The 26,623-nt window shown below is 41.8% G+C and overlaps 1 protein-coding gene across 1 annotated transcript in view; it reads right to left on the bottom strand.

Moving 5' to 3' along the window:
* The window catches only part of KIAA1549L (KIAA1549 like), a gene marked incomplete at both ends in the record, with an annotated part of 132,392 nt that overhangs the window by 69,806 nt on the left and 35,963 nt on the right, over positions 1-26,623 (bottom strand). The window contains one exon of the mRNA XM_082485809.1: positions 590-934. Coding sequence (XP_082341935.1) covers positions 590-934 — 345 coding nt within the window. The remainder of the gene's footprint in view (positions 1-589; positions 935-26,623) is intronic.

The raw sequence follows: 26,623 nt of genomic DNA, 5'->3' as shown, positions 1-26,623 counted from the left end.
GGCTGACTGTTTGGTTTTACTCCAGTAGAAGATACATTATACATACTCTTATTAGGAAACCATGAGAGGCTTCTGGAAGTTACTGGCAGGGAAGACTGATATGTTTTTGACAGAGGAATATCAGAGTATACAGACAAAAAAGAGGTCCTTTCTGAAGGAGACCCTTTTCCCACTCTTTCTGTGAAATGCACTGCTGTCGATCCAAAGAGATTGAAAGGCATGGTACCCGTAAACAACTCGGGACTCGTTCTGTGATTCACCGTACTGGAATGTACTACAGTGACTGCGCTTAGAGGACTATTTCTGCTTTCACTAACCTGCGAGCTGGCTGAATCTGTGTTGAAGAAACTTTCAGGATCTGCAGACAAAGGCACTCTGATGGACAGTACATCCGGTTTAGAAAAGTTAATGGTATGAGGTGACTGAATTAGCAATGAGGAGAATGATGGTGATGGAACAGCAGCAAGGATGTCTGATCCTGATGTGTTTTCGTTTGAAATGGAGGGTGTTTCTAATGGTATTAGCTGAAATGGCACAGCTGTACTCAAATGTGTCACTGATGGTGTAGTGGACAATGTGGCAAACATACCAAGTTGAGGCAAACCTGATACAGCAGCTGTTTCATCTGCATCTTGAGATGATGACCTCAGAGGCGACTCAGCTGAAACTTCAGCGGGTTCCTGGGACGGGCTGTTTCCACTGCCTTGATAAAGGGTGGGCGACAGATGACTTTGATCCGAAGTTCTGGTACGTGTGCCAGTCAGTGTTGTTTTTATCATCTGAAGCAAGTTTGCATTCTCCAAAGTCTGCCCCATAGAAATATCAGCTACCGAGGAAGTCTTAGTTTCTGTGAAAGGCCGTGTTGGTGATAGTACAGATCTCCAATTAGGAAAAGATCCTGTAGGAGCAACGTTGATATGCTGTTGCCTGACACCTGTAAAATAATAAGTAAAATGAGTATATTCTTCCCCAAAAGGAAGTGAAGTTGTTGACTCGTTCCAACAAATCACACCACAAAATGCACTACGCTTAGTAAAATTAATGAACTTTCTTTTTGTATTCAAGGGGCATAAAAATTCAGAGAAAGTTAAAAAAAAAAAAAACAACACCACTAAAAACAAAGAAAGGTACAATGTGACAGATTATAAACCCCTCAAGTCTTTTCACCTGAGAGAAAAATAAGGAAAGCTTCCTAGACCATACTATTTCAAAATACAACTTTTAACTAGGATGGTTCAACATACTGAAAGACACCTTCTTAAGCTTGGGACAATTCTTGAGGTCAGCCACGCTGCGTCAAAATATTATGTGAGAAGATGGGTTTAGAAGCAGCATAGAAAGGGAATAGACTTTGACAACCAAGCTTCACTGACTTGGCATGCAGTCTGACATGGGAATAGAGTCAGCATTGGCTGGGCTCCCGCAGGATGCATCTGGAGGTGCTCATCTTGCCAGTTCTAATAATGCATGCAATTATAGACACAAAAGGAAGAAAATAAACCAGGGATGAACACGAGGAAAGAGGGGTAAGATCCAAAACAAATTAGGAAATTAAACTCCTTTTTTGATATGTGCAGATGTACAACACAGCCTTTCAAACACCGGTTTACTCTACATTCAACACCATAATGTTCCTCGGCTTTGTTTTCTTAAAATGATTACAGTTATTCTAAAATCAGAGCATGAGAAATCTCACATTCCTACTAATTTAAAGATTAAGATTCACTCAAGAGTAAAATTTGGGGGTTTTTTGTTTTTTGATTTTTTTTTTTCTCCTCGCCCCCACCACCAAGATACTGGCACTTGCCACCACGCCAAGCTGTGCCCCTTGCATAGCTGAACAGAGGCACAATGCGGAGCCAGTCCTTGCCCTCCAACTCCAGCACATCTGGATCAGACACACAGGATGCCAACCTCCTCCATACCCCTAATGGCATGGAAGAGGAAGGAGGGACAGACCTTGAGACGCATGGTTATAAAACAGGCTGGACATTAGTTCCAGCCACCGATGAACCCAAGAGTCAACAGAGCCAACAGCACCGAAGGGGATCGGCCCGCACAGACAGGAACCAGCAGCAGAACACCATACAGTGCAAGAGAGGAAAACGGGTCATGCTGCACCTATTTAAAGCTAAGTTTCTTTCTTGCAATGCCCTTGTGCTACACCGCCCAACATCCATATGCACAGGCCAAAGTAGATGATTAGACTAGCTCCTTCAGGCTCCTGTGTGCATTCAACAGGAACGTGCTAGCATTATGTTCAGTGTGGCATTTTCACTCTAGAAACAAAAAAGAATCCACAAAAACCGCCCAAACAAAAAACCCACAGATCTTCCCTTTTATCCCTGTATTTAAGAGCTTTATTAAGCCACGGTGAAGAATCTTTCCTCCACCAAAATGCGAGAATGAATACAGAATCCAGAAACAAGTTGGTTTAGGGGAGCAGCTCTAGGATGGGTAACCGAACAGAGCTGGAGAGGAGGCTACAGAGTCCACCAGGGAACCTGAGCCACCAGGAGAGGTTTGCAGCACAAAAGTAATGCTTTTGTATGCGCTGTGGCTGCTGACGTGTCATTGGGGGACACAGGACCTAAATAACTGGTGTGGCCTGATTTCTCATATTCTACACGCCCACCATATTTCGGGAGGCGCACTGTGATTTATGCTGTGTTTTGGTGGCTTTTCCTTCCCTGTTACAGTCAGGCAGCTTTTTAACAGAAGGTAGGAGAGAAGACGACATGTATTTTGCCCAACTAGACTGGATCCAAACATATGCTTGAAATTAAGAACTAAATGAAGTGCTTCGCAAAATCAGGCCTTAGGCAACCTGCAGCTTAAATCTCTGTGAGGTAATCTCTGCTGATTAAGTCATCGTTAACCAATCGGTTACATCTCAAACTGTCTTGTTTCACCTCTGAACTGAAAGGCCGAACTGAACAGTGAACACAAAGCCTTCGCATGGGATTTCATCTAGCGCTTAGCAAACACAAATCCTAAAGGGGAATTAAACAAGTCAATGTTTTGTTGCTTTCTAAAAAAGCAAAGTCTGTCAACATCAATTCGCACACAGTCTGCACCAGTCCTCATATATTTCTTCACACTTCGGTTTAATGAGAATGATTACGAGCAGAGAAAGAATATAAACCTGAAAAAAAAGTGTTGAATTGATGTTACCACATTTTGACAAGAAGTAAATGAAAGCTCAAATAATGCAAAGAAGATAAAACACTGAATAAAAATGTCCTCTAACCACTGCTTAATTCTAGTCTTTCAGTTCTTGTTTCTTCCATTCCCCACCAACTGGCAATTTTTCTGTTCATGTCCATTAATAAAGTAAAGCTCTTGATTTACTGAAGGTTTAAAAAAATTATACAATATTCTGCAACTAATATACAATGCTGGCATTCCACTGCAGCATTTTATTTTTTTTTATTCTACCTTTATGGAAAGATACTGACTATCAGTGTGCATTTCAAACTTCTGCCATAAATTCAATATCCTTGTTGCAACTGGATGCAGCATGCCAGAGGCAAAATTATCTTTGCAATGCATGGAGTTTAAACTGAAGCACATGGTCTTTACTTGAGAATTGGTAGGATGATAACAACAACTAGAGATTCTTACCAAATACTGTGCAAACCAAGACTGCATCATGGAAAAGGGCAGACATGGGAAAATATTTCACTTCTACATCTATCAATAGCTGAAAACACTAGATGAAAGGAGAAGACAACCAATTCAAATCAACGTGAAAGTCGCAATGAGAACTCCACTCCGCATGCATTGTGCGCTGAGGCATTGCTTGTACATACCAGTAGCTGTTTCTCATGTCTCAGGTTTACCTGTTATTCTTTCATGCTTCGGGCTATTGATATTCAGGCCACCTCCAACAACCCTAAAACCCATTTAGCAGTAACCTCATTACAACCGCCATCATTGATTAGGGATCTTTCCATTTGCAATAATGAGAAATATGAATATGCCACAGTAGGAAGTTAAAAATTGATCCAGTTTAGAGAAAATCACAGCTTTATAATTTCTGAGCCCTTTTGTGCACACCTAAAGGAGTTACAGGGACCAAAGAAGAGCACAGAGGCAACCAAGAGGAAGACCAACATCTCCCCTTACACCCTCCTCTAATCAAGTAAAAGGGATAGCATTAGCATAGGCACCCTGTGCCTGTGCAAAGGTTGAAGGTGATGCATATGTCTAACTAACGTGTGACAGTAAAAAAGGATAATGAATTATGTACCTCTGGAGCAAGAAGTCATTGTCCAACTTCCACCCCTGCTCCTGACACACCACAGTTAGATGTTATTCTTCACATGTGTTTGGTTATTTCTAGTGAGTCAACTAGTTGGCAAGCAAATCTTCCCAAGGAAAAAAAAAAACCAAAACAAAACAAAACAACCACAACCAAATGGCTAATGAGTATGCTTGTCTATTTGCCATACCCGTAAGATCTGTATTGCATAGAATCATAGAAGATCTCAAGTTGGAAGGGACCCATAAGGATCATCAAGTCCACCTCCCTGCTCCTCACAGGACTACCTAAAACTAAATCACAGACTAAGAGCGACATCCAGATGCTCCTTGAACTCTGACAGGCTTGGTGCCAGCACTGCTTCCCTGGGGAGCCTGTTCCATGACTGACCACCCTCTCAGTGAAGAGCTTTTTTCTTAACGTCCAATCTGAACGTCCTCTGACGCAGCTTCCTTCCATTTACTCATGTCCTATCGGTGGTCACCAGAGAGAGGAGATCAGCATCTCCCTCTTCACTGCCCCCCATGAGGAAGCTGCGGACTGTGATGAGGGCACCCCTCAGCCTTTTCTCCAAACTGAAGATGACAAGTGACCTCAGATGCTCCTCATACATCTTGCCCTTGAAGTCTTTCACCATCTCGGCCACCATCCTCTGGACACACTCTAATAGTTTTAAGTCCTTCTTATACCGAGGTGCCCAAAACTACACACAGTACTCGAGGTAGGGACACACCAGTATGTGAAGAGATCGAATTGCTTGTCTGGGCTGCTGTTTTTTGAAACCATGGTCCTATTTGCTTTATGCCATAATAAAGCAAAGATCTCTAACAAGCAACATGAGCATTCTGTGCATGTCAAAGCACATACTCGCTTGTCTGCCCTGCCTGCCCAACGGCAGGCAACCAGCAAGAGGAGCCTGTAGGACCCCAACAGCAGAGCTTCTCTCAGGACAGATGAGTATACATTTGTTAACATGCTCACGAAACAGCTGCCACTGAATTAAGAAAAAACAGTCAGGATTCAAACATTGCCCTCCACAAAAAGGCTAAAAAAAAAAAGAGTTTGAGAACCTCAACTGAGTAACAGCCTACAACTCTACCCAAGGAAAGACAATGACTATCCAGAGCTTCCCTCACTGTTGTGGTGGCAGAGAAATATTGTTTTGCCACTTCTGTGACATTACGAAATATCAACTCAAAGGTTCCTTCAATGACAGACGGCTTTTGTTGTCCTGACTTCCATTTCATTACTCACAGATCATCTGGTTTAATAACACTTAAGAGTGAAGCTGATAAAAAGGACATGAAAATTTTATTGTATGACTGGCCAAGACATCTTCCCACTATATGTCAGCTATATATATTTTCATAACCTTCAGCATATTGAAGACAGGATTTCAAAGTAATTTGCTTTAATTATTCATTTCTGATACAAAAAAAAATATAACCAAAATTAATTTATAACTGCTATTAACTATTGTAAAGGCTAAATTTTAATAATACAATAGTATCTACTTAAGACCAACTATAGCCATCTAAAGCACAAAATTCAAATTTCATCTAAAGCACAAATTTCAAACATTAAATTACATAAGCAATCTAGATTTTATACAGGCCAAAATCAAACAGCCTTAAGGTAAAGTGATTCCAAAGATAACTTAAAAAAAAAAAAAAAAAAAAAACACAAAACCAAAAAACAACACCTGTTTTTGAGAAACACAATTACTTACAAATATACATAAAAATAACAGTCTACTTGCAAGATAAGTACTGCTGAGAGAGACCATTTACCACTTTACCCCAGTCCACCCGGTAACAGATAACACTATCCTAGGGCTGCATCACCTCTTAAAAACAATGCCACTATTATATAAAAAAAAAAGCGTGGGTTGTTTTTTTTTTTTTTTACCTTCTCACAAGTACGAAGTTTCCCACTTATTGTTTTGCCATGAGAGACTGAGTGATCAGGGTCAGATGTGACGGATACCAGATACGATAGGGAAATAAACAGAAAATGGATCTCTGTTACACCAGGGGAGAAAGGCACCAGCCTCCTCACAGGGTTATGCAATTCACTTCTGTTGAAGAACGTTCAGCCTACCCAGTGTGATGCTAACATCAACATGCACGTTATCAGAGCCACTTCAGAGTTTCTAAAATATTTTTTTTATATATATATATATATATACACATTCCTTAAGAGTTTACAATTGGAAAAACGGCCCAAGGAATGCAGATTTCGCATGGTAAAGGATACGAAATATGCTACCAATAAGAGACACTCAAAGCGCGCAGAAAAAATAGCTATGTAGCATATGAAAATTTTACTCTTACTCACTGTGCAGAATGGTAAAACTTAATTATGCCCTCATAATAGCTGTTATTCCAGCGGTACATTGATGAAACGATTACATCACAACCTATGCATCAAAAGCATCTCGCTTTTGGCACCGTTCCACAAAGACATTTGCCGCTGAATTTCACACCTTTTGCGTAACATTTAACCTGTAAAATGCTTTCCAGCCCTGCCAAAAAGCTGACCTACAAACACCTGTACTGAGCCCTGCTTCGCACACCCCGAGCCGTGCCGGTTTCTGCGGCCGCTGTGGTTTGGGTTCGTCCCCAGAGGAACCCGCCCAGAGGGGTCAATGTGCTGGGAGGGAGAGCACGCAAATAACTGCGTTTTTGGCAGCTGCCAACCCACAGCTACTGCAGCAGGAATGGGTGGTTGGGAGGTGGAGAAAACCCCGTCCTTGGGATTGCGCTAACTTTCTCAAAAGAGTGAAGGTAAACAAGCCAGCAAAATAAATCCTCTTCTGTGACCTCCTTAATATCAGCATCTTTAGGCAGATTCTGGAAAAAAGTTCACAGTAATTCAATAGACGGATTCTCACATTTGTTTTGGTTGTAATTTTTCCCAAATTAGATATTGGCCTTCCAAACCCAAAATTCTGACCTGGAGTATCTAAACACAGAACGTCTTACCAGCACCTAGCATTGTTCACATCCGAGCCTCTATTTACTTGTAAGAGTCAACCGCTACAAAAGCCAGTCATTAAAAACAAGCACCACCTCTCATCCAAAAAAGCCCTCTTCCCAGTGATCTCAGAAAATAATATTTGAAAACTACTATCAATTTATTTTTGACAACCAGGAAAAATATTTTGTCCCCATACCACCAGAATTCTGATTTAAACAAAAGTTTTTCAGTGAGGAAACCTGTATAAGAAGGTACCATATTGCACAAAGTTTCATAAAAAAAAAAAAAAAACAAACAAACCACAAAACCACAACAAAAAAAAAACCTTTGAACTTTATAATAAACAATAGAAAAATGTTTGGATGCAGTATTCAGTCATCTCAATTGCCCAGCCATATTTTTGCTCCCGAGGAAATCAAAGCAGCAAGGTCTTCTGTTCGGAACGTTTGTGCACCTCCCCCTCTCTCACAGATTTCCCTTTGGGTATCCCAAGGGAAACGCAGCAGCGGCAAAGCTTTGCATTGAAGGCAACCTTTTAGCTATGAAATGAAAACATAGGGCTGGGGTGAAAATGCGCTTCTCTCCCGCTTTCCACATGTCCTGCTTTCATTGCTTACCCAGCCCAAACGCAAGCTGGCTGGGATTTGGGAGAGCAGAGCCTGCGAATGCTTCATGGATGTCATCAACACTGCTGCAGGAACCAACAGGCTGGTGGGACTTGTACCAAGCACCAGCTTTGCCTGGGGGGGGGGACGGGGGGACATGTCCCACAGGCAGCTCTGCTCGGATGCTTTCATCGCATCCAGCAAGTGGGGATGGGGATGAAGAGCAGTACAGGAGACAATAGATCAGCCAGGGTAAAATAGCCCGCTGCTGTCATCGAGGAAACTATTCTGCCACCGGCAATTCCAGCTGCATCACCCGCACGTTGTATTCACCGAGCAGATGTGCAGCCGGATCATTAGGAAACGCAGGAAAGAGCAGCGTGGCAGAGGAGTCGTTCATCGCCACGCAGTGCTGCAGGATAACTGCACATAATCGTATAGAAAGCAGAATGGGCTATAGGGGTTTATTGTCCTTGCTCCCGCTGGTTGTACCTGCTACCATTTCCGCTTGAGTTTATCAGATTATTCACGGAATTTAAGTGAATAACTTTTTTTTTTATTTTAATTTTTATTGCTTATTCAGCAACACTTTTAGGATCAATGCTTTTGTGAGCCTGACAGCCCACTTTAGCATACTGCTTCTCTACTCGTAAACGCACTTTTATACAAACTTTTGTAAAGTAACTATGTTTATTCAGGGACTATTCTACAGACACTGCTAGCATCAGCATAAATGATTTAATGAACAACGTAGCAAAAAAATTCAAGGTCATTTGGGAACGTGCAACACCAAAGCTGCCAGTTCTCATGATTTGTGTTTTGAGTCTTACAATATTTGAGAGGCTTTTTTTATGGGAGGAAAAAAACCACTCCAAAAACCACCAAAAAACAACAAGAAAACAAACAAACAGAAAATTCCTTTAAGTAAAACAGACTGTATTAGTATTTCAGCTTTCATTCTTTACATGAAAACTCTGAATTCTTGTGGTTGTGGGATAAAACTAAAACATTTTTAAATCCCCCAATTTTTAAGCAAATCATGTTTTTAGAGGACTGACTTCCCCCCACTCCCACCCACCCCCCCTTTTTTTTTTTTTTTTTAATTTCTGGAGCTAGGACAGACTATAAGGGTGGTACCAAATCCTGAATGAGCATAAGAAGAGTTTTGGGGCCAAACTCTGACCTGCTTAGACTCTTTGGGAGTTCAGCAGCAAAGGACAGGAAATGTGAACTAAGCTTAGTTTTTCCACTAGTAGTTACAAGTCTAATAGTTACAAGTCAACAATAGCACAGCTTTCTTATTATATGCAATAAAAATGTATTTTCTTAACTACAAGCTACTCCTTTAATAATGCTTTCAGAGTTTTAACTCCCCTTGCAAAATCAAATACAAGGGAGGACTGAAGAGAATCCCCGCTAAAAGCCATTCTGCAAAGAAAAAAATTGTCTCCAGAACTTTTTTAAAGAAACCATAGTGCTTTCAAAAGGTTGAACTGTGCACCAAATTACATAATACGATATATTTTGACATGCTGGTTGGGTAATTGTGAGTGTTCCCTTGAGGCAAAAAGCTTTCTGCTCACCAAACCAAGCACATCTTCAAGGGAATTTTTTTTTTTTTTTTTTTTTTTTTTGCACGTAACATTTGAGGCCATAACCCGTGAGTGGAGAAGACCCTCTGGACTATGCTCTACCTGCACAAGGACAGCGACTCACTTAACCCAGTGCAGCAGCTTCTGCCACCCTCCCTGAAACTCCGCTCCTCCGCTGGAGGGGAGGCACCTACATCAGGGCTTCAGCAGAAGTCTAAGGCGCTAAACCACCGGCGTGCAGGTGCATGTTCCTCTGCTGCTGCAGGTGCGAGAGCCTCCAGCAGAGACGGGAACAAAGAGGTTGGCAGCACGAGCACCTTTAGCCGCTGCTACCGTCAACTGAGCACATGAGTGTTACTCCTCTGAGTGCTGCTCGTTTTACAGATGAGCAAGCCGAGGAGCAGGCAGGACACGGGTTACTCTACGTTAGAGACCTAAACAGTTTCAGGGAAGAAAATTAACTCCAAGAACTGCTGATTATCACAGCAGGAGCACTGCCCGATTCCTATATGTGCTAGAAGCATCAGCTGTGAAAGGGTATATTACATGACGGTAGCTAAGCAGTGTACAGCCAAAATGCCCGACGCCGTGCCCTTACAACCCTTAAACCGCTTAATTTCAATTTATTTCATCCATTTCAGAGCTTTGAAGTTGCAATTACCAGCTGCAACACACACGCAAGAGGGGAGGATGAGCTCTCTGTGTTTTCCAGTGCCTATTTCAGGTCAAGACATGAAGGGCAGACGGAGATGCTGCGTCCTGGGCACCCCCATGCTTGCCCTGGAGGACACGGAGACAGGCCCTCTTTGAGGCCTAACCCAGCAAGACAGCCAAGAGAGAGGTTAATCTTCTCCAAGGAGAGATACGGCCTCAGAGGTGCTACCTGTACAGGATCAATACAAGGACAGAGGTTTCCACAATGTTTTCAGCCCCTCTCAAGCTCTTTCCACTGACCGTAATGAAGGATAAAGAGGTAAAGACCAGAAAAGAAATGTAGGTGCCACACAGAAGCACCCTGCTTTCTCTGTCTGCACAGCGTTCAGTACTGCCCCACTGATAATGCTTTCGAAGCATGAAAGTCACTGCTCTTAAAAAAAAAAAAATTTTAAAAATCAGTATATTATTAATTTTTAGATTAGAAAAATTTCTGGTCACACTGAAGAGTGTGTCTGAAAAGACGACTCAGCATTTGAAGTAGACTAAATAACAAACCTTTTTTTAAAAAAATACAACAAAATGATAATCAAGTACAAATTCTATTCTCTTTTTGAGATTTGCACCAAATAACCAGTGTTTACCCATCCTGGTATACAACGCAATTTCTGAATCCAAAAAAGCAAGGTCTATTACTTGGCCCCAGAACGCACAAAGGTTAAATCAGTGAATGCGTAAGATCCACCACCATGAATGAGCTAATAGACAAACATTGAATTGAAATGTGGCACATTCTTCTTTGGAGGGAACTCTTCATGTCAATCAATGAGACTACAAACATAAGTTCTTGACAAGAAAGAGTACATGTAAAATGGATGGGTTTTTTCTTAGATTAGAAAAATTATGTTCCTGAGCAGGCTTGACAGCACTGAAGGTAAGGGACTGCACAGAGAGCTGCTTTTTAAGGCTTTGGGGTTTTTTCTTCTCTCTCTCTCCACTTAAAGGACAGAAATTAGGAAAAAAGCCCTATACACGGCGTCATGGTTTGGGCTGCCATAGGGGTGACTTTCTTGCTAGCAGCTGGATTTGGGATGAGAATAGTGTTGATGGCGCACTGATGCTTTTGGTTGTTGCTGAGCAGTCAAGGCCTTTCCTGCTCCTCACGCCGCCCCACCAGCGAGTAGCCTGGGAGGGCACAAAAAGCTGGGAGGAGACACAGCCGGGACAGCTGATCCCAACTCACCAAAGGGATATTCCATACCATGTGATGCCATGCTTAGTATATAAAGCTGGGGGAAGAAGGAGGAAGAGGGGGCATTCGGAGCGATGGCATTTGTCTTCCCAAGTAACTGTTACACGTGATGGAGCCCTGCTTTCCTGGAGATGGCTATGGCTCAACACCTGCCTGCCCATGGGAAGCAGTGAATGAATTCCTTGCTTTCCTTGCGTGCGTGGCTTTTGCTCTACCTTTTAAACTGTTTTTATCTCAACCCATGAGTTTCTCCTCACTTTTATTCTCCCGATTCTCTCCCCCATCCCACTTGGGGGCAATGAGAGCACGGCTGCGTGGTCCTTGTTGCCAAGTGGGGTTAAACCACCACACACGTCATCTTAGTTTGTTCTTTCTGATGTACTGACTTTTCAGAAGTTATCAATTTAATTGCAATAATTCTGGAAAATAGAAAATCTGATTTTATTCTTACTCAATATTGCCCTTTGATTCCTATCTTTTACAAATGTTGCAAGGGCCCTCTCTCAAGAGGAAGGAAATCCCTTTCCTATGAAGGAAACATTCAGCTCCCAGAGAGCTCTCAGAGTTTCCCGAGGTCAAGTCAGGATAACAGAGCAGTGACTAAATTCTTCTGAGCAACAAATCAACCTGCAACTTTGCTATGACCTGCAGTGGATATTCAACATGAAGTGCAATATACCATTAAAAATTACATTTTAATAAACTATGCATATCAACTAGGTAATTAATTCTTAAGCTCCTTGTCTGCTCTACAGTAGATGAGGACTTGGCTCAGGCTAGAAACTATCATGCAAATGTTTAAAAATTATTTCCATTTTCTATGGCTTTCACTGTGCTTTGTACAGCTCATTAGCCTTTAATTTCAGGAGCTTTTCTTTGCTGCATAAAAGCGGCAATAGCTCAAGTTTATAGCAATATGTTGCCTCATTTCACTTTCTCACCTCTTGGAAATCACTGCAAATACTTGTCTGACAGGACAGCATTACTGTCAGTAAAAAAAAAAAAAAAAAAAAAAAAAATCAGCCACCCCCGTTGACAGAGGCTAAAAGCACAAAGGGGGAGTTTAGTCTCTGGTGGCAAAAAGGTTAAATAACTGCTCAGACAAATTTAACTTTAGAGTCATAAATTAAAATCCAGAAGAAGTGTCATACAAATGTAAACATTGGTCTTATACAGGCTGTACCCCTGCACTTCTCCAACACGTTCAGATGCAAGTTATATCTTCTACAGCGGTTCGGTATTTAATTTACAGGCATCAACATATGAGTACAGGCATCAAATGTAGCAAACCCAAAGCTCACAAAGACCCAAAGACAGGGATAAAGCAGGTAGATGTACTTACAGACTGCTATTACCTTGGCTGCCTAAACACAAAAAGTGTCAGTAATAATCAGTGATGTGGTATTAAAAAGTTGCTTCTTTTCCCTAAGATAAAGGTATTGGCATTTTCTGTCAAGTAATTAGATGATATCTCCCCTGTGAAATTACAAGAGTCCTAAAAATAAAAAAAAACATACAAAAAAAAGCAGGATCACTGCTACATGGACAATCCTTTTTTAGTAATAGCTGAAGTCACTTTTAATTGTTAAACCACTGACTAGTTAACGGTTACCAAAGGGAGCAGCTGGTTTCTCAAAGATGCACTGCCTGGAAGAAAAGGAATTATTAGAAAGAAGAGATGCTATTTCCAGATGGTGCCTGAATAGCACTGCACAAGTTGGTAGACCTCCTAATTTAAATCTCCAAAGCCCTATAGAAAGGTTTGGTGCTCGTGATAGAAAATGATTAAAATACTCCCTCTGAAAAGTTTAAAACAAGCCAAATAAGATACATTTTCTCCTCCATAGCAGCATGGTTCTCTTGGCTGTCTTCTGCTGTGCTTTAGTGCACAGGACTCGTGCTCCATCACATTGCACCTTACAGAACAGTAAAAGTGGCTCTAGTAGGAAAGTAATTGAAAATACTTCCTCCTTGGATCTCCAACTGAAATCCGTCCTTCTAACTTTTAATTTAACTCAAAACTAAACCCTAAAAAAGCCTGGCTCTCTGACCCACTTTGGGTACTGCCACAATACTTCTTGTCACTTGATTGCTGCTCTTTTTGCTAAAGTTTCGTGAGATTTTGTTCTCTAAAAATTTCTGGAAGCTATTTCCAAAAACAGCCTATAACCAAACCAGACCCTAATTTCTTTCCAGCCACTTAGTTAATCTTTAGAGACACCCGTGGTCACTTTTAACAAAAAGAGAAAGACGATGCCCTACTCAGACAGGCTTTTCCTTTGCGTATACACTACGTAAACATTTTGCATTTATATAAGTATAACTGAATATCTGGATTTTAAAGCTTTCAGGATAACCAGGATTTTAGGAGCATTACTACCACACTGTCAAACACATGCACTATATAGTATTTAAGAAGGTTTTCCATTAACCTGCTCTATGCTGGTATTGAAACGAGATCATTCAAATGAGATGGCGATAACTGGGGGAAACTAATGAATACACTTTTTTTTTTTTTAAATGAAAGAAAGATAGATGAAGAGAAAAGGCATGAAGGAAGAAGGTGTTAAAACTGCCAGGTCATGCAGCCATTCATTACCCTTATTATCAACTAAGAGCTGGTCAGGCGTCAAAATACCAGTGTTAAGATCTGAGCCCCTGCTGCTCACAAAAGGACATCCTGACCATCCGAGGCTTTGCGCCAGGTAAGATCAGAAGCGCAAGGTGAAAGTTTCTTCCCATAACCTTCCTGACAGGTGACTTATTGCACAGATCAGGGAAGCACTTAAGCAAATTTCTTAAGTTAGATTTATGCCCCTTCCAGGTACTTTTTCAACACACACTCTTCCTCACTGTCAAGGTTTACTGGTCTGGATGCGAGGAAAACGGCGAATCGCGTGCACAAACATAGTCACAGATATGACACATCACACTTTGGAGAAGTAATTTTCATTCAAAGACTGCTGCTCTTCTTGTCCATCAGGACACCGTTACAGTAAAATGGCAACTTCATGGATGAACCACCATTAAGTAGAACTAAAATTGCAAGTACAGTAAAGAGTTAAAGTGTGGATGCCAAACGTATAAAAAAAAAAAAAATAAATCAGGAGAAGCTCATGACACTTGCACAAGCAGAAAAAGAGTCTGTAAATTATTTTTTTAAATATCCATTTGGCTCAGACACATCTACCTTGTGGTTTTTAAAATTCCCTCAATGAATAGTGCTGCTTTGCCACCTTGTCCTCCGGGGTCTGGCCTTCCCTGCAAGCCCCTAGAGGAACACCAGCGCAAGCGGTGGCACCTACCCTGCTCCCCAACAGCTCTCACACTATATCTACTGCAGCTCTGTCTGCTTTCCTGCCCCTTTGTAATGCTCTAAGAGTCCCAGGCAGGAGCTTGGATCACCTGCAGAGCAAAGGTGAGCCAGCACAGACAGTTAATACAGAATTAGAGTTTCATTAGCCAAGAAGAAAGTCTTTTTTGTGCAACTCCAAACTGGCTACCTTGAAAGAGCAAAGAAAAGCAGCTGGGGGAGGAAACAAATTAAAAAAAAAAAAAAACCAAACCAAAAAACCAAGATGAGTTCTGGCTTCATGATTATCTGTGCCCAACACCAGTTCAGACCCGAGCAGCAGCAGTGCATCCCCAAGGAATGCCCAAAATGTTCTTTCCCACCCGTGTAACAAGAGCACGGCAAGGTGAACACCACTCTTAAGGCAGTCCCTCAACCTGCTGGGGACTCCTCTGGCCCCACAAGGAGAGGGACCTGTGAGAGACCCCCTTACCTCGGTGTTTGGACTAAAAGGCAGGTGCTATTTTGCATTACCTTAAACTGAAAGCAAATGCTTTGTTTGCAGGAGAGGGCAGAAATGAGATGGTAAATTCTGGTCACAGTCTACAGCTTTGTCTTGTTGACTTTCACATTAATTTCTTTTTCATGGTTTTACTAAAACTGATTGGAATCTTAAATAAAGACTAATAATTCATTTCATTCTTCACTGACTACTGCTTTTTCATTAACAGGTGATACTTAAAATAGTACACAGCATGTATCCAGAATTCCAATTAAAAAACTATATTACAATAATTTTCTGCATGAATCAAAGATATGTCATCTCAAAATTGTAATTTCAAAGTGATAAATACGCTTCAGTCACATTCCAATTTGCAAACCACCAGGCACCATGTTTCTCATCCGAAAGCTTCTTTTATTGCAGCAATTATTTAAAACTCTGCCGAGACATAGTAAAATGTTGACAATAACAAAAATAAAATTTGACACCAGAACGCGGTATGTTACACGACTTAATAGCATCAATCACAGGATCTCAGTTTGCAACTGTCACAATGAGGCTGCATCACTATGAAATCATATAGTTTGTTGGCAGTGCAAAATTTAGCTTGAAGCTAAGAAATTAATACTATACATTTATCCCCATGATAAAGAAACAATCCTATTGCATAGCAGTAGATTTAAACGGGAGCCCATACCACAGAGTGAGCCAGGAGGTGTTTAAGCTCTGTCTCCCTGTGTGCGAGTAGTCGTGTTCTATCATGAAAACACAATTTTCTTATCACCCAAGGTTTTGCACAGCAGGAGAGGAAAAAGTAGATCCAAGCTGTCAATTCAATTTGTTTATGAGAACTATTTCAATCAAAATATGGCCTTTCTTCTTACTGAACTTTGTGGGGTTTTTTGTTTTTTTAATTAATTACATAAAGACATTCCAACCTGTTGTAAGCATAGCAAATCTAATCCCCACTGCCTGGAACCTACTGTTATCGCATGCATTTTTGTAACGTAAGCCTAAAGCTCATTTAAACTCAGATCACTTAATACCTTCTCGTTACAGGAGGGGACAGAAAGTGCTAGATTATATATTGACTCCCTGCTTCAAAGCCCATCCTTTCTACAACGCTTGTATAAACCAGCCTTAACGCAAATAAGAATAACCACTTACCTTTGGATCCAACAGCATTTTGAACTTGCTTTGCACAGCTGCAAACAGCTGCAAGAGCAGCAGGGCAGGAATGAATCAGGTCCACTGCAACTGTACGTGCTTCAGCAACTCACTGCACCTCAAACCCAGCGAGCGAGTGGCAGGATGCACTCTTGAAAATTTGTGATATTTTTTAAAAAAAGCATAAAAATACCCCAGAAATCATCAACTGTTTTTACTTATTAATTTTACCTTTTTTTAAAAAAAATTTTGATCACCAACTTTCCCAGGAACTCGACATTAATGAGAAATAGAAAGGCTAAATGAGAAATCACCCAGCAGTACACCCAGTCAGGCCAGGTATAAAAGCAATAGAAAGTAGTACATGGGTACCACTACAGGCAAGTTATACATTCCAGATTCCAACAAAAAACACATTAATTTTTATTTATTTATTAAGTTCCTGGCTGTAGCTTTCCTCCCCCCCTCCCCCCCCATAAGCTATTGTGTTAATCAGCTTCATTCCCCAGGTATCACCACCATCTGGAGAGAGATACTTTAAGAATCAGTAACAAAGTGTACTCTATATATGCAAATAATCTAGGTGGGGAAAAAAAAAAAAAACAATTGAAATTTGATACTCAGTAGATCAAAATATAGTATGTAGAAAAAGTATTGAGCAGGTTACAGACAGCACGTTAAAATGGGAGGCACCTCTGCTCAGGCCAACTCAGGAAATCTAATTTACCAAGAACAACATAATGGATGCAGTGTAATTACTGTAACTGTCGACATCAAAGCCTTTGAAATCTCTTGGCACTATCATATGAAAAAAGAAATCTTCAGAAAGTTTATTTAATTGTAGCTGCACATTACTCACACTGTCACACTGCGCCTGGTATCATACAACGTGCCTAGAGGTATGCATTTCAGTTACCCAAGAAACACCATAGCAAGCGAAATGAAAACAACATTTGGGAGGCAACAAATATCATTCAGTGGGTCCCCTCAGTGTGGCGAAGGGCTTGAAGATTATAAATAAATTAGTATATTCAGTCTTCCATAAGAATTCAGGCATCCTGTGCTGCGTTGATTCAACCTCCAAGCCAACCTGCAGCCAAGCCGTGCTTGCTGCGGGGATTTAGAGGAACCGGCGGTTTAACTACAACTTTCCTCAGACTCCAGCAAAATTAGTCCTTGCTGGCCTATGGTTTCTTCAGGAAAATATGGTCTCTTTAAACAAAGACAAATAAATGCTGGGGAGTAAAGATTGCACTGATGGTGAGAATAACATTGCTCCCTACTTACAGGATACAATGAAAAAAAAAAAAAAAAAGCACACCATTAGACAAATATCCTGAAAATAGTATCATTGCCTTAGAAGAACAGGCAGAGGACAAATCAGTGTTCAGCAATCAACGACCTCTGGTAAATGACCTGCTGCTTGGCTACTGACTAGTCACACCTCAACAAGCAGGCTTGCCTGCAGACAAACCATGTCTTTAAAAAAAAACAAATAAAAGCCACCACTGCTTTTTCAGGCAGATAATTGATTATATATATATAATTGCTTAGGTAAACTGAAATACAACCACCACTTCAACATCCAGGTGTGTCATTAAGCATCATCAAGAACGTTTCTATCCAAAATATTGAGTATCTACTTTAACTGAGCACTAGTTTATTTATTTATTTTTAATAAGAAACGAGTCAGTTACCCAAACTATACTTCCCTGTGGCATGCCGATTTCCCCTCTTCACCTTCTCAGCTGCCTCTAGAAGGGTTTCAGACCCATCCTCACATGCCAGGCATCCTGGGCACACCACCATCAACCACAAACCTCGCAGAGGCCCCAATTTGCAGCGGTGGTTTGGAGCCTGCGGGCAGCCCGCCCCTTCCAAACCCTCTTCTTGCTCTGAATCCTTTCCCTACTGGGGCAAATCCCACCTCCACACTCATCCACAATTCCTGGCTTGTGAACATGTTCACTTAGGAAGGACGTGCTGAGCACAGACATGTAGATCTGTGCAGTATTTTCCATGAAGACATTTATCCTCTCTGTGGGAAGAAGGTGGTTACACAAAAGCATTACTGAATTCTGTGCTCAAACAGCCTTCCCTCCAGATTTCCAATGCACGTAGGGACCAGCCTGGAAAACAGTAATCCCATCATGTGACATGTCCAGCTAAACCTGCACAAACCCTGCCCAGCCAGCGATATGATTTATTTATGGCCACGTCCACAAACTTGGTGGACCAAATTCCAGACTCAGTCACCAAAAGAGAGCTATCCAACTTCCTGAGCTGCTTACCCCTAGCAACATCTGCCGATTACGCAGCGGCCTGGGGATGCTCAGCACTTGAAAGTCAAGCTATCTTTCTACAAAGATAGCTAAACGTAGAATTCCTGTCCCAAAATTAAGACACGAAACACATGTGTTTCAGCTGTTTGGCCTGAAGCATATATGTTGCTGAACACAGATGCATTAATTTCTAAGAAAATAAAGTTATAAACAGAGGGACCCAGAATTAACAATATTGCATTCCTGTGGGATTTCTTCTCACCATCCCTCTACAATGAGGTCACTAAAAAGTAATTTAAAATTTTATGCATGTACATAGCATTAAAGATTTATGTTAGCTTGGTCTCCAGCTTCTGAAATACATAAATACATAAACATGATATTGTATTGATGGGACTCTTAGAGATTTATTATAGTTTCAGGGCCTTTGAAACTGGTTTTTGGTTTTTTCCCCTCCCACCATCTTCACAAAGCCCAGATGAAGAGCTGCACGTCCCAGTTACTATCAAGGGGGCTGAAGCCCTCTGGTACTTCAGAGGGAGAGATCAGCCAAACTCCCGAGGAAAACACCACCCCACCACGATTAAAGGCAAGGTGAGAAACACTGAAATACAGATTCTGTGGAAGAGGGTTAGGGAGAGGACAGCTGGAAGGCGACGAGGAACAAGATGGCGGCATGGGAAAGGGAGCGCCCAGCACTGTGGGCAATGGATGGAGCACGTCAGGTGACACAGGTCTGCCATCCAAAGAAAGGGCAAAGTGCCCGGGGGGCTTCTGGTGGCATAAAACAGGAATAAAACTAGAAAGCTTTGTTAATTAACTACCTCAACTCACTCATGCTGATCTTGGTGTCTTGAAACCCAGCTCACTGATATTGAAAATGCAAGAATAGCAGTCACATGACTATACAGCACATATTCTTCAAAAAAGAGGCTCAATTTGCAACCTACTCATCAGGTGAAGTGCTTGAAAATAGTTTTCTAAATATCTAATAAGTACTTGGCATTTACAACCTGTCAGGCACACAGTGATCAACATTCTCATGGAAAGCATGGACTTCTGCCCTCTGGGATCTGCCCTTTCAAAAATAATAATATTAAATGAAAAATATTCTTTTTTAAAATATGTCAAAATTCATATACGGCGTTATTCTTTTCAAGGTTTAATTTTACTTTTCTTTTTACCCGAAAACAAAATTCTGAGTACTTTGCTACTTTGGGAAATAATTTCAGTATGTTTGAGAAAGGTGAAAGTTAACCCTGAAGTAACACCAGTTTGTGGAAATAAATACACTTGATTTCAATGCATATGCTGGTCTAAATGGTGCTAGAATGGGGGGGAAGTGTGTGATTCCAAACCAGTTGAAGACAAGGGGATTATTTTTTTTTTTAATAGTTCAACTTAAAAGGCAGCTTGAAATTATTTAATCTATTGAAGCATTTTGATACAAAAACCCACAAGTATATATTTCAGAAAATAAAGTATTTCACATTTTCATTTTTAAATGAAACATTTTTTTTTTTTAGACATGCTTAGAAAGTAAATAATCTGAAGGTAAATAATATGAAGATTTAGTTCGATATTTTGTTGCGTGTCATTCTGAAACCCTTGTGAGAGGGCCAATTGACTTAAAACAGAGACCTTGAGGAAGTTAATCTGAAGCAAAATACCTTTTTCTAGTTTGGCTGAAGTAAAAAGAAAAGGACTCATTACTCTTCTAAGGCACTTTGATTAGATTGTTGGCTGTCTTACAAAATGTTGTCTATTTCTCATTAGCTAAAGACAATTAAAATAATCAATATCTGAGGAGAGAACCACATTTTGCTGTAAACAGTATTTATTGAAAAGGTCGAAGGCTGGGCTGCTGTTGCTGTGGGCTCTCATCTGTAGCATCACAAACACAGAAAAGAAGTACCATCCAGGGAATAAAAGGCCACACACGCCAGTCACACCTGCAGCCAGACTTTCCAAGTGTTCTCGCTTAAAAATGCTTGGCATTCATAACCGAAGCCTTGTCCTGCCCTTGGCTTAGACCCCAGTACCTTCCCTGTGGACCACAGGGACCTGCACAGCAACATCTCCTGGAAGACTTCTCACCCTGTCCTCAGCCAAGGCGATACACAGCTCCTCCGAAAAAGTCCCTTAAAGCACACTCTGTCCTACAACACCTTACGAAGTAGTCTTACTTTTCCAGGAAACTTGTTTGGCACAGCCAGGGAAGATAAGGGCTTGCGATTGGTGCCCCAAGTCAGCCCCCAGCCTCAATGCAGTCAGAAGAAACCAGACCACATCCTAAGCAAGTAGCCGGATGCTAGATGTGGTAACGAATTTAAAACAGCGATAAAAAAAAAAAGTACTAAATATTGTTAATGGGGCAAGATATGCAGTTAATAGACCATCAGGTTAACTCCCTATTAAATATGAAGGTTTTGAGCGTAATCTTTTCAAACACACCGAAATGCATCAGTCCAAGTTAAATGAATTAATAGCCCCACTGCTGGGGCCATAATTAAACCACAGACACCCAAAGACATGACAGACGGCTTGCCACATAACTACCACGTAGCGTAGAGCAGGAGGCACAGCTTCAGGACCACCCCCTACAGATCCCCAAGCCCACCAGCAGCGTTGGGTACCCATGGCCAAGCGCTCTCCAGTAGCCGCTGGTGACGCCCCAGCCTGCGGGAGAACAAAAAGCGCTCCCCAAGCCCTCCGTCGGAGAAGGTGCTCGCTACGCTCGGCAGTGCCTCTTAACTGCAACGCAAACAAGCCCAACCTTTGATCCTCCCCCAGCGACAGCTTCTAGCAAACAATGCGCAAGTCGCCTAATTGTTATAAATGGAGTTTATAGGCAGCTTGTTGACACCTAAATAGACTCACAGAAGGGCAATTACATATTTCTATATATAATCTCTCCAACTTGGATGCTCGTTTCAGATACAGTTTATTAAAAAACCACAAACTATTGAAACAGATGTGTTTGTACAGCAGAAGTAAAAGCAAATCATTCTTAGAAAAGGGTTAGGCTGAGAGAAAACAAATATTTTCTTCTGACAGTAATGGAACAAAGTTGCTGCATTTCCAATGAGAGCAAGAACAACCTTTCCCGCACACAGAGGGACAAGATTTTACAAAGCACTCACCCAGAACTAATGTCACAGTACTAATTCCCTGTGGCCGCTCATTAAAATATCACAGCATTAAAAGACAGAGCATAAAATACATGTTTTCCCAAATTCTTCAAATGCCAGCAGATGAAGAAATGCCTCTCTGGTTCTCGCTCAAGAGAAAAAGAGTTCCAACTAGAAGACAAACAGGTTTGGGTTTCTTCAAACTGCTGAGCCCATACCAGCTTGCGTCAGCCTCGCTCTTTGGTTTGATTTTGGTGCCTGCACCAAGTCCTGGGCTGCATTAAGCAGTCATGGACAAGCCCGCTGACCACACAGCAGGGGAAGGGGACAATTTCCTTGCTTTTCTATTCCAGCACATGGTTTTTTTCTAATTTAACTGGATAATTATTTTACCCAGAACCACAAGAAAAAAAAATCCGCTTTACGTGACATGGAAAGAGACACGCACACATGCCCGGTCCTTTGAAATGATCTTGTGAAAGACCCAGAAGGGACCAGGCAGGCAGGACTTTTCACACAGCACCACATCTCTCCAGTGATCAGCTCCATAAATTCTGCCCGGGGTTCAACAGCGCTAGCGCTGGTTTTCTGTGGCGTGCTCTCATCCGTCTGCTCTCCCATGCATATTTCCATTAGCGTTAAAGTCAATAGCGTGCCATGAGTGAAATCACGGCCAGATGATTTGCATGGCTCAGGAGAGGAACATTTTGGTATTCTTTCCCTCTGTCCCTAGCTAAGCAATTCAGCCTCCTCGCAGCATCCACTTCACGCAGCAATGACCATTTTTCTCCTGCTAGTTCATGCTGCAAAACAAATTTCTCCTCTAGGACAGATACTTTTCCAGCCTGAAACGCTACATATGTTCCCAAAGTACCAACAGAAACCCTTTTGCGAGCTGTCAGATTGGCCAAAATCTTTGGGTCCGCCACCCCCAGCAGGCATAAACGAGCCAGGAGCCTGAAGTGAAAAAAAGGGAGGCAAATGAGGTCACACCAATAAAACCAATACTTACCTTTGTTTCAGATCTGGTCTATGCAACCCACTGCCTTCAGTCTAGCAGAAAATTCAGCCTTTACTAAAAGACAGGTGATTTCCTTCAGGGGTAGAAGCGGAAAGCGTGGCACTGGGTAACTACACAGAGAGGGGTTTCTTTCCAGACCATCACTCCAACAGCCCCAGAGACCAGGCAGCCACAGGCAGCGCGGCCGTAACCTTGAAATGAGCATTTGCAGGCCACATCATCTGCTTCTCCCGATTAATAGCCCTGCCCTCCACTACTCAGTGGCAAACATTTACAACAAGGAAGCTAATTACGGGAGTGGTGAAAGAGGAGGCAAATCATCCTCAGGGGGCAACTGACCTTCTTGCCTTGATGAAGCTTACTAATAGGTTTAGTAGGTTATTATTAAAAAGATTTTCTATGCGAGGGATTTTCTTCATAATCCACAGTCCCAGGACGCATAGAAAACACACTTTTCCAATTAGTTAATAACCATCGTTTTATTTTTCAAACTGCATAAGTAGCCACAGGATGATAAAAATATGCATTAAAAGATGCATTTATGCTCACGCACCTGCTTCTACAGAACATCCCGCAGCAGAGTCCTACAGAACGAGCACACCAAAATCACATGAAAGGGAACTTTAGGAAACAGAAGCCCAATTTCGCTCTGATTCAAGATGAAGACAATACTTGTATGCCCTTAGAAGGTCAAGCACATTTATATTTATCACCTCCCATCCCCTGTTCACTCACTGAAAGCTAGGTGTTGCTTTTAGTGGTCCAAGAGCAAAGTGATAAAATATATGCTTAGCGTGTTTTCTTCAAAACGAAAGTACAATTTTTTGTAACTTACTTCAAAACAATATATAATGCCCACATTTCTTGCATGCATCATTACTATGAATCCACAGACAATTGCAGATTGACAGGTCCTGAGAAAACACCTCAAATTCCTCAAAGAAAAAAAAAAAAAAAAAGGAAAATACAATGCGGAAGAAGAAAAAGTAAAGAATATGACAAATGAAAAACTCAAAAAATTATTAAAATTTTGTTATTTCTTTTCAATTTACCAGGCATAATGCGTGCTGATTCATTAGGCAGAATTAGGCTTGTTTTTCCATTATCATTAATATGTCTGCATGATTCCTTAGCAAATTAAAGGTAATTAAAAAAATTACCTGCCACTTGTATTGGTAAAACAATATAAGCAAGTAGCAAATTCTTTAGAAATTATTTTTCTAGAGAGAAGTAGTTTCATTCTGGACACACTGACTGTTGTGCATACGCAAAGGCCTGAGCACATTCCTCTGTGAAGCGCAAATACATGGCGATGATGTTTTACGGTTTTGTTTTTCTTAAAATCCGCAGAAACTTAAAGGGAAACTAATCCGCAAAACTCTTGAGGTGAAGTGGTTATACAAATCTGACCTGTCTGCAGTGGGGCACTTCTTTTTCCACAGTGCCGGGTAGAGTTTTCACTAGGAACACCACCACTAATTCAAACAAATCATGGGAAATCCAAACCCTTTCTATCCTTAGACTAAAGACCTGGAGATGCTCAAATGTCATTAGCTCAAAGCGTAGTGGTATCACCCACATTTCAGGCAGACAACCTGAAGGCCTCAGTCATGGCATTAAACACACATTGGTGCAGAGATGGCACATTTAATGCTTAATTGACTAAATATACAAAAACATGTCTTGTTCCTCTGAATATTATTTCTTTACCTTTTCAATTAGTAGTCATATCAATATATAAAAACTTTAGAAATAACATCCAAGATGGAACGGTGATTCGACTTGCAGGAAAACTAGACATTCCTTTTTATCCCCTAACTGCTAGTCACACAGAACAGGTCTCCTCCCCTTCATCTAGAGAGGAGAGGATTAAAAGCCATAAAATGTCTATAATGATAAAATCCTGGAGTTTGCCATGATTCTTCTCCCTTCAAAAGAGCCACAAGAGGCGTATGGGTCTCGCCAGCTCTTTGCAGGCACTCCAGCCTGCTCCTCCAACCTGACTCTCAAGAGCCTGGAGAAACCAGAGCTTCGTCTCTCAGTGGTTGCCTCTCACATTTCCATTTAATGGTTGGAGGGAGAAAGGAAAGATCACAGAGAGATTTCTGAGTAGGACAAAGAAGCTGAAGATCTGTGGGGCTAATAAATGGTTGCTGCCCTTCTCCACCATACACAGAGACCAGACAGGTCCCACTCCCAAGACCACCAACTTTCCACGACGGCTTAAAAAAGATGACCAGTGCTACTGGGGTTCATATTTATTAATCATCAAATGACAACAGGTACGGCACAAGGAGTAAATGCTAAAACCACCTACCCCGCCAGAAACATGACTCATGCCCACCCCTGGTCTTCTGCCAAATGCTTTAAGTACTCCCTCTCCCCGTATCTGACCCACTCCCGTTAATTGTTTTCAGACCGTTACTTCTGCAGGGCACAGCCCCAAACGCAAAAAATGCCGTGCTTTACCGGCCGTGCTACGCTGTCGCCATACGGACGCTGCAAGGTCACAGCACAGCAAATTCATTTGCCGTGCTGTAGCCACAGTTTAACACAGCTCAACGGCGGGGTGATTTTAAGACGGTTTTATTTTTAAATCCAAAGTGGTTTCACTCGCTCACCTCCTCGGGCAGGGAGATAAGCGTGCCCAGGCACGCTGCCGGGCACCAAGGAGCACCGCCGCGGCCGCGCCGGCTGGACCAGACTCCTCACAGCAACGCTGGGGAAAAGCCCCATCACACACCCGGCGTGGTCCCAGGCCGGCAGCCCGCTGCTGGGTCTGGTGTGCTTTTTGGAGCTGGCACTGGGCTAAGATTTCTGCCTCTCTGTGGGCTCCAGCCTTGTTCTTCGTCTTTCTGCAGTTACCCCTCGATGAAGAGCTCAGTGATTCCCCCATTTGCCGTTCGTCCTTCATTTTAGTCTGGGTGCAGGCTCCTCTGATCAGGGTGTCCCAAGCTGTGTTTAGATGTGACACCCCTTTCCTGCCGCCCCTTCCATTGTTTCCGCACCCAGACGTCCCCACTCGCTCTCTGTGCATACTGATCTCACCATTCCCACCAAAGCTCTCCGCAACGGAGTACCATGGAAATGTGTTCTCTGTGTTTTACAGTTTTAACTGTGACACCCATTACACAATATTCCATAACACGTTTTGAAGGCTGTTTTGCTTGAGGTCACGTAATACTTTTTCCAACAAAAGTCCTAAAAAGCAAGGAAGTGCCAAACAAGTGGAAGCGTTCTAGTAGGTGTTTCACCTACAACAGTGATTTCTATATGATTATAAAGAACTTTTTACGCTCCCACATGACATGAAAACACACATTATGCAATACACCATCCTTACTAATAGCATGACATTCTTACCCTGTCAACAAGATCAGCATGAACTCAAGCAAACAACTCGTTGAAGGATGAAGTGATAATAGTATTACAAATGGATTGCCAACTAGGTCAAAACAGCATGGAATTTACAGATTTTCCTCAATTACCACTCATTTAATGGCCTGCCAGACTTACAGAGCATCCAAAGGCAGGTTCACTGTGAAAAGATGCTGCCTTGGAGAACAGCCTTAGAGTATTCCTGGACGTTATAACCAGCCGTCGCGAAGATGCTGCCATCCTGCCACCCCAGACTCCACAACAAAACACAGTCTTCAACAACAGCATTCTCCTCACTGATAGAAAAAGGATCTTTGATTTCATCTGGCAGCTTCAAGACAATTGCAAACTAAGGAAATGGACACTTTGATTAAAGTAAAATTAATGGCAATATAAAGTAAAAGTGTCAGTAAGTCTGCTTAGCTTCTCTCAAAGATACACCTGATATTATCTGACAACGATTTTAGTATATAGGAAGCCTGAAGGATAACAAACCAGCCACTC

Source organism: Vanellus vanellus (genome assembly GCF_965231255.1).
Source record: "Vanellus vanellus genome assembly, chromosome: 6".
NCBI lineage: Eukaryota > Metazoa > Chordata > Aves > Charadriiformes > Charadriidae > Vanellus > Vanellus vanellus.
Note: the sequence above shows the minus strand (reverse complement) of the source record. Positions and strands in the feature narration are given on the sequence as shown.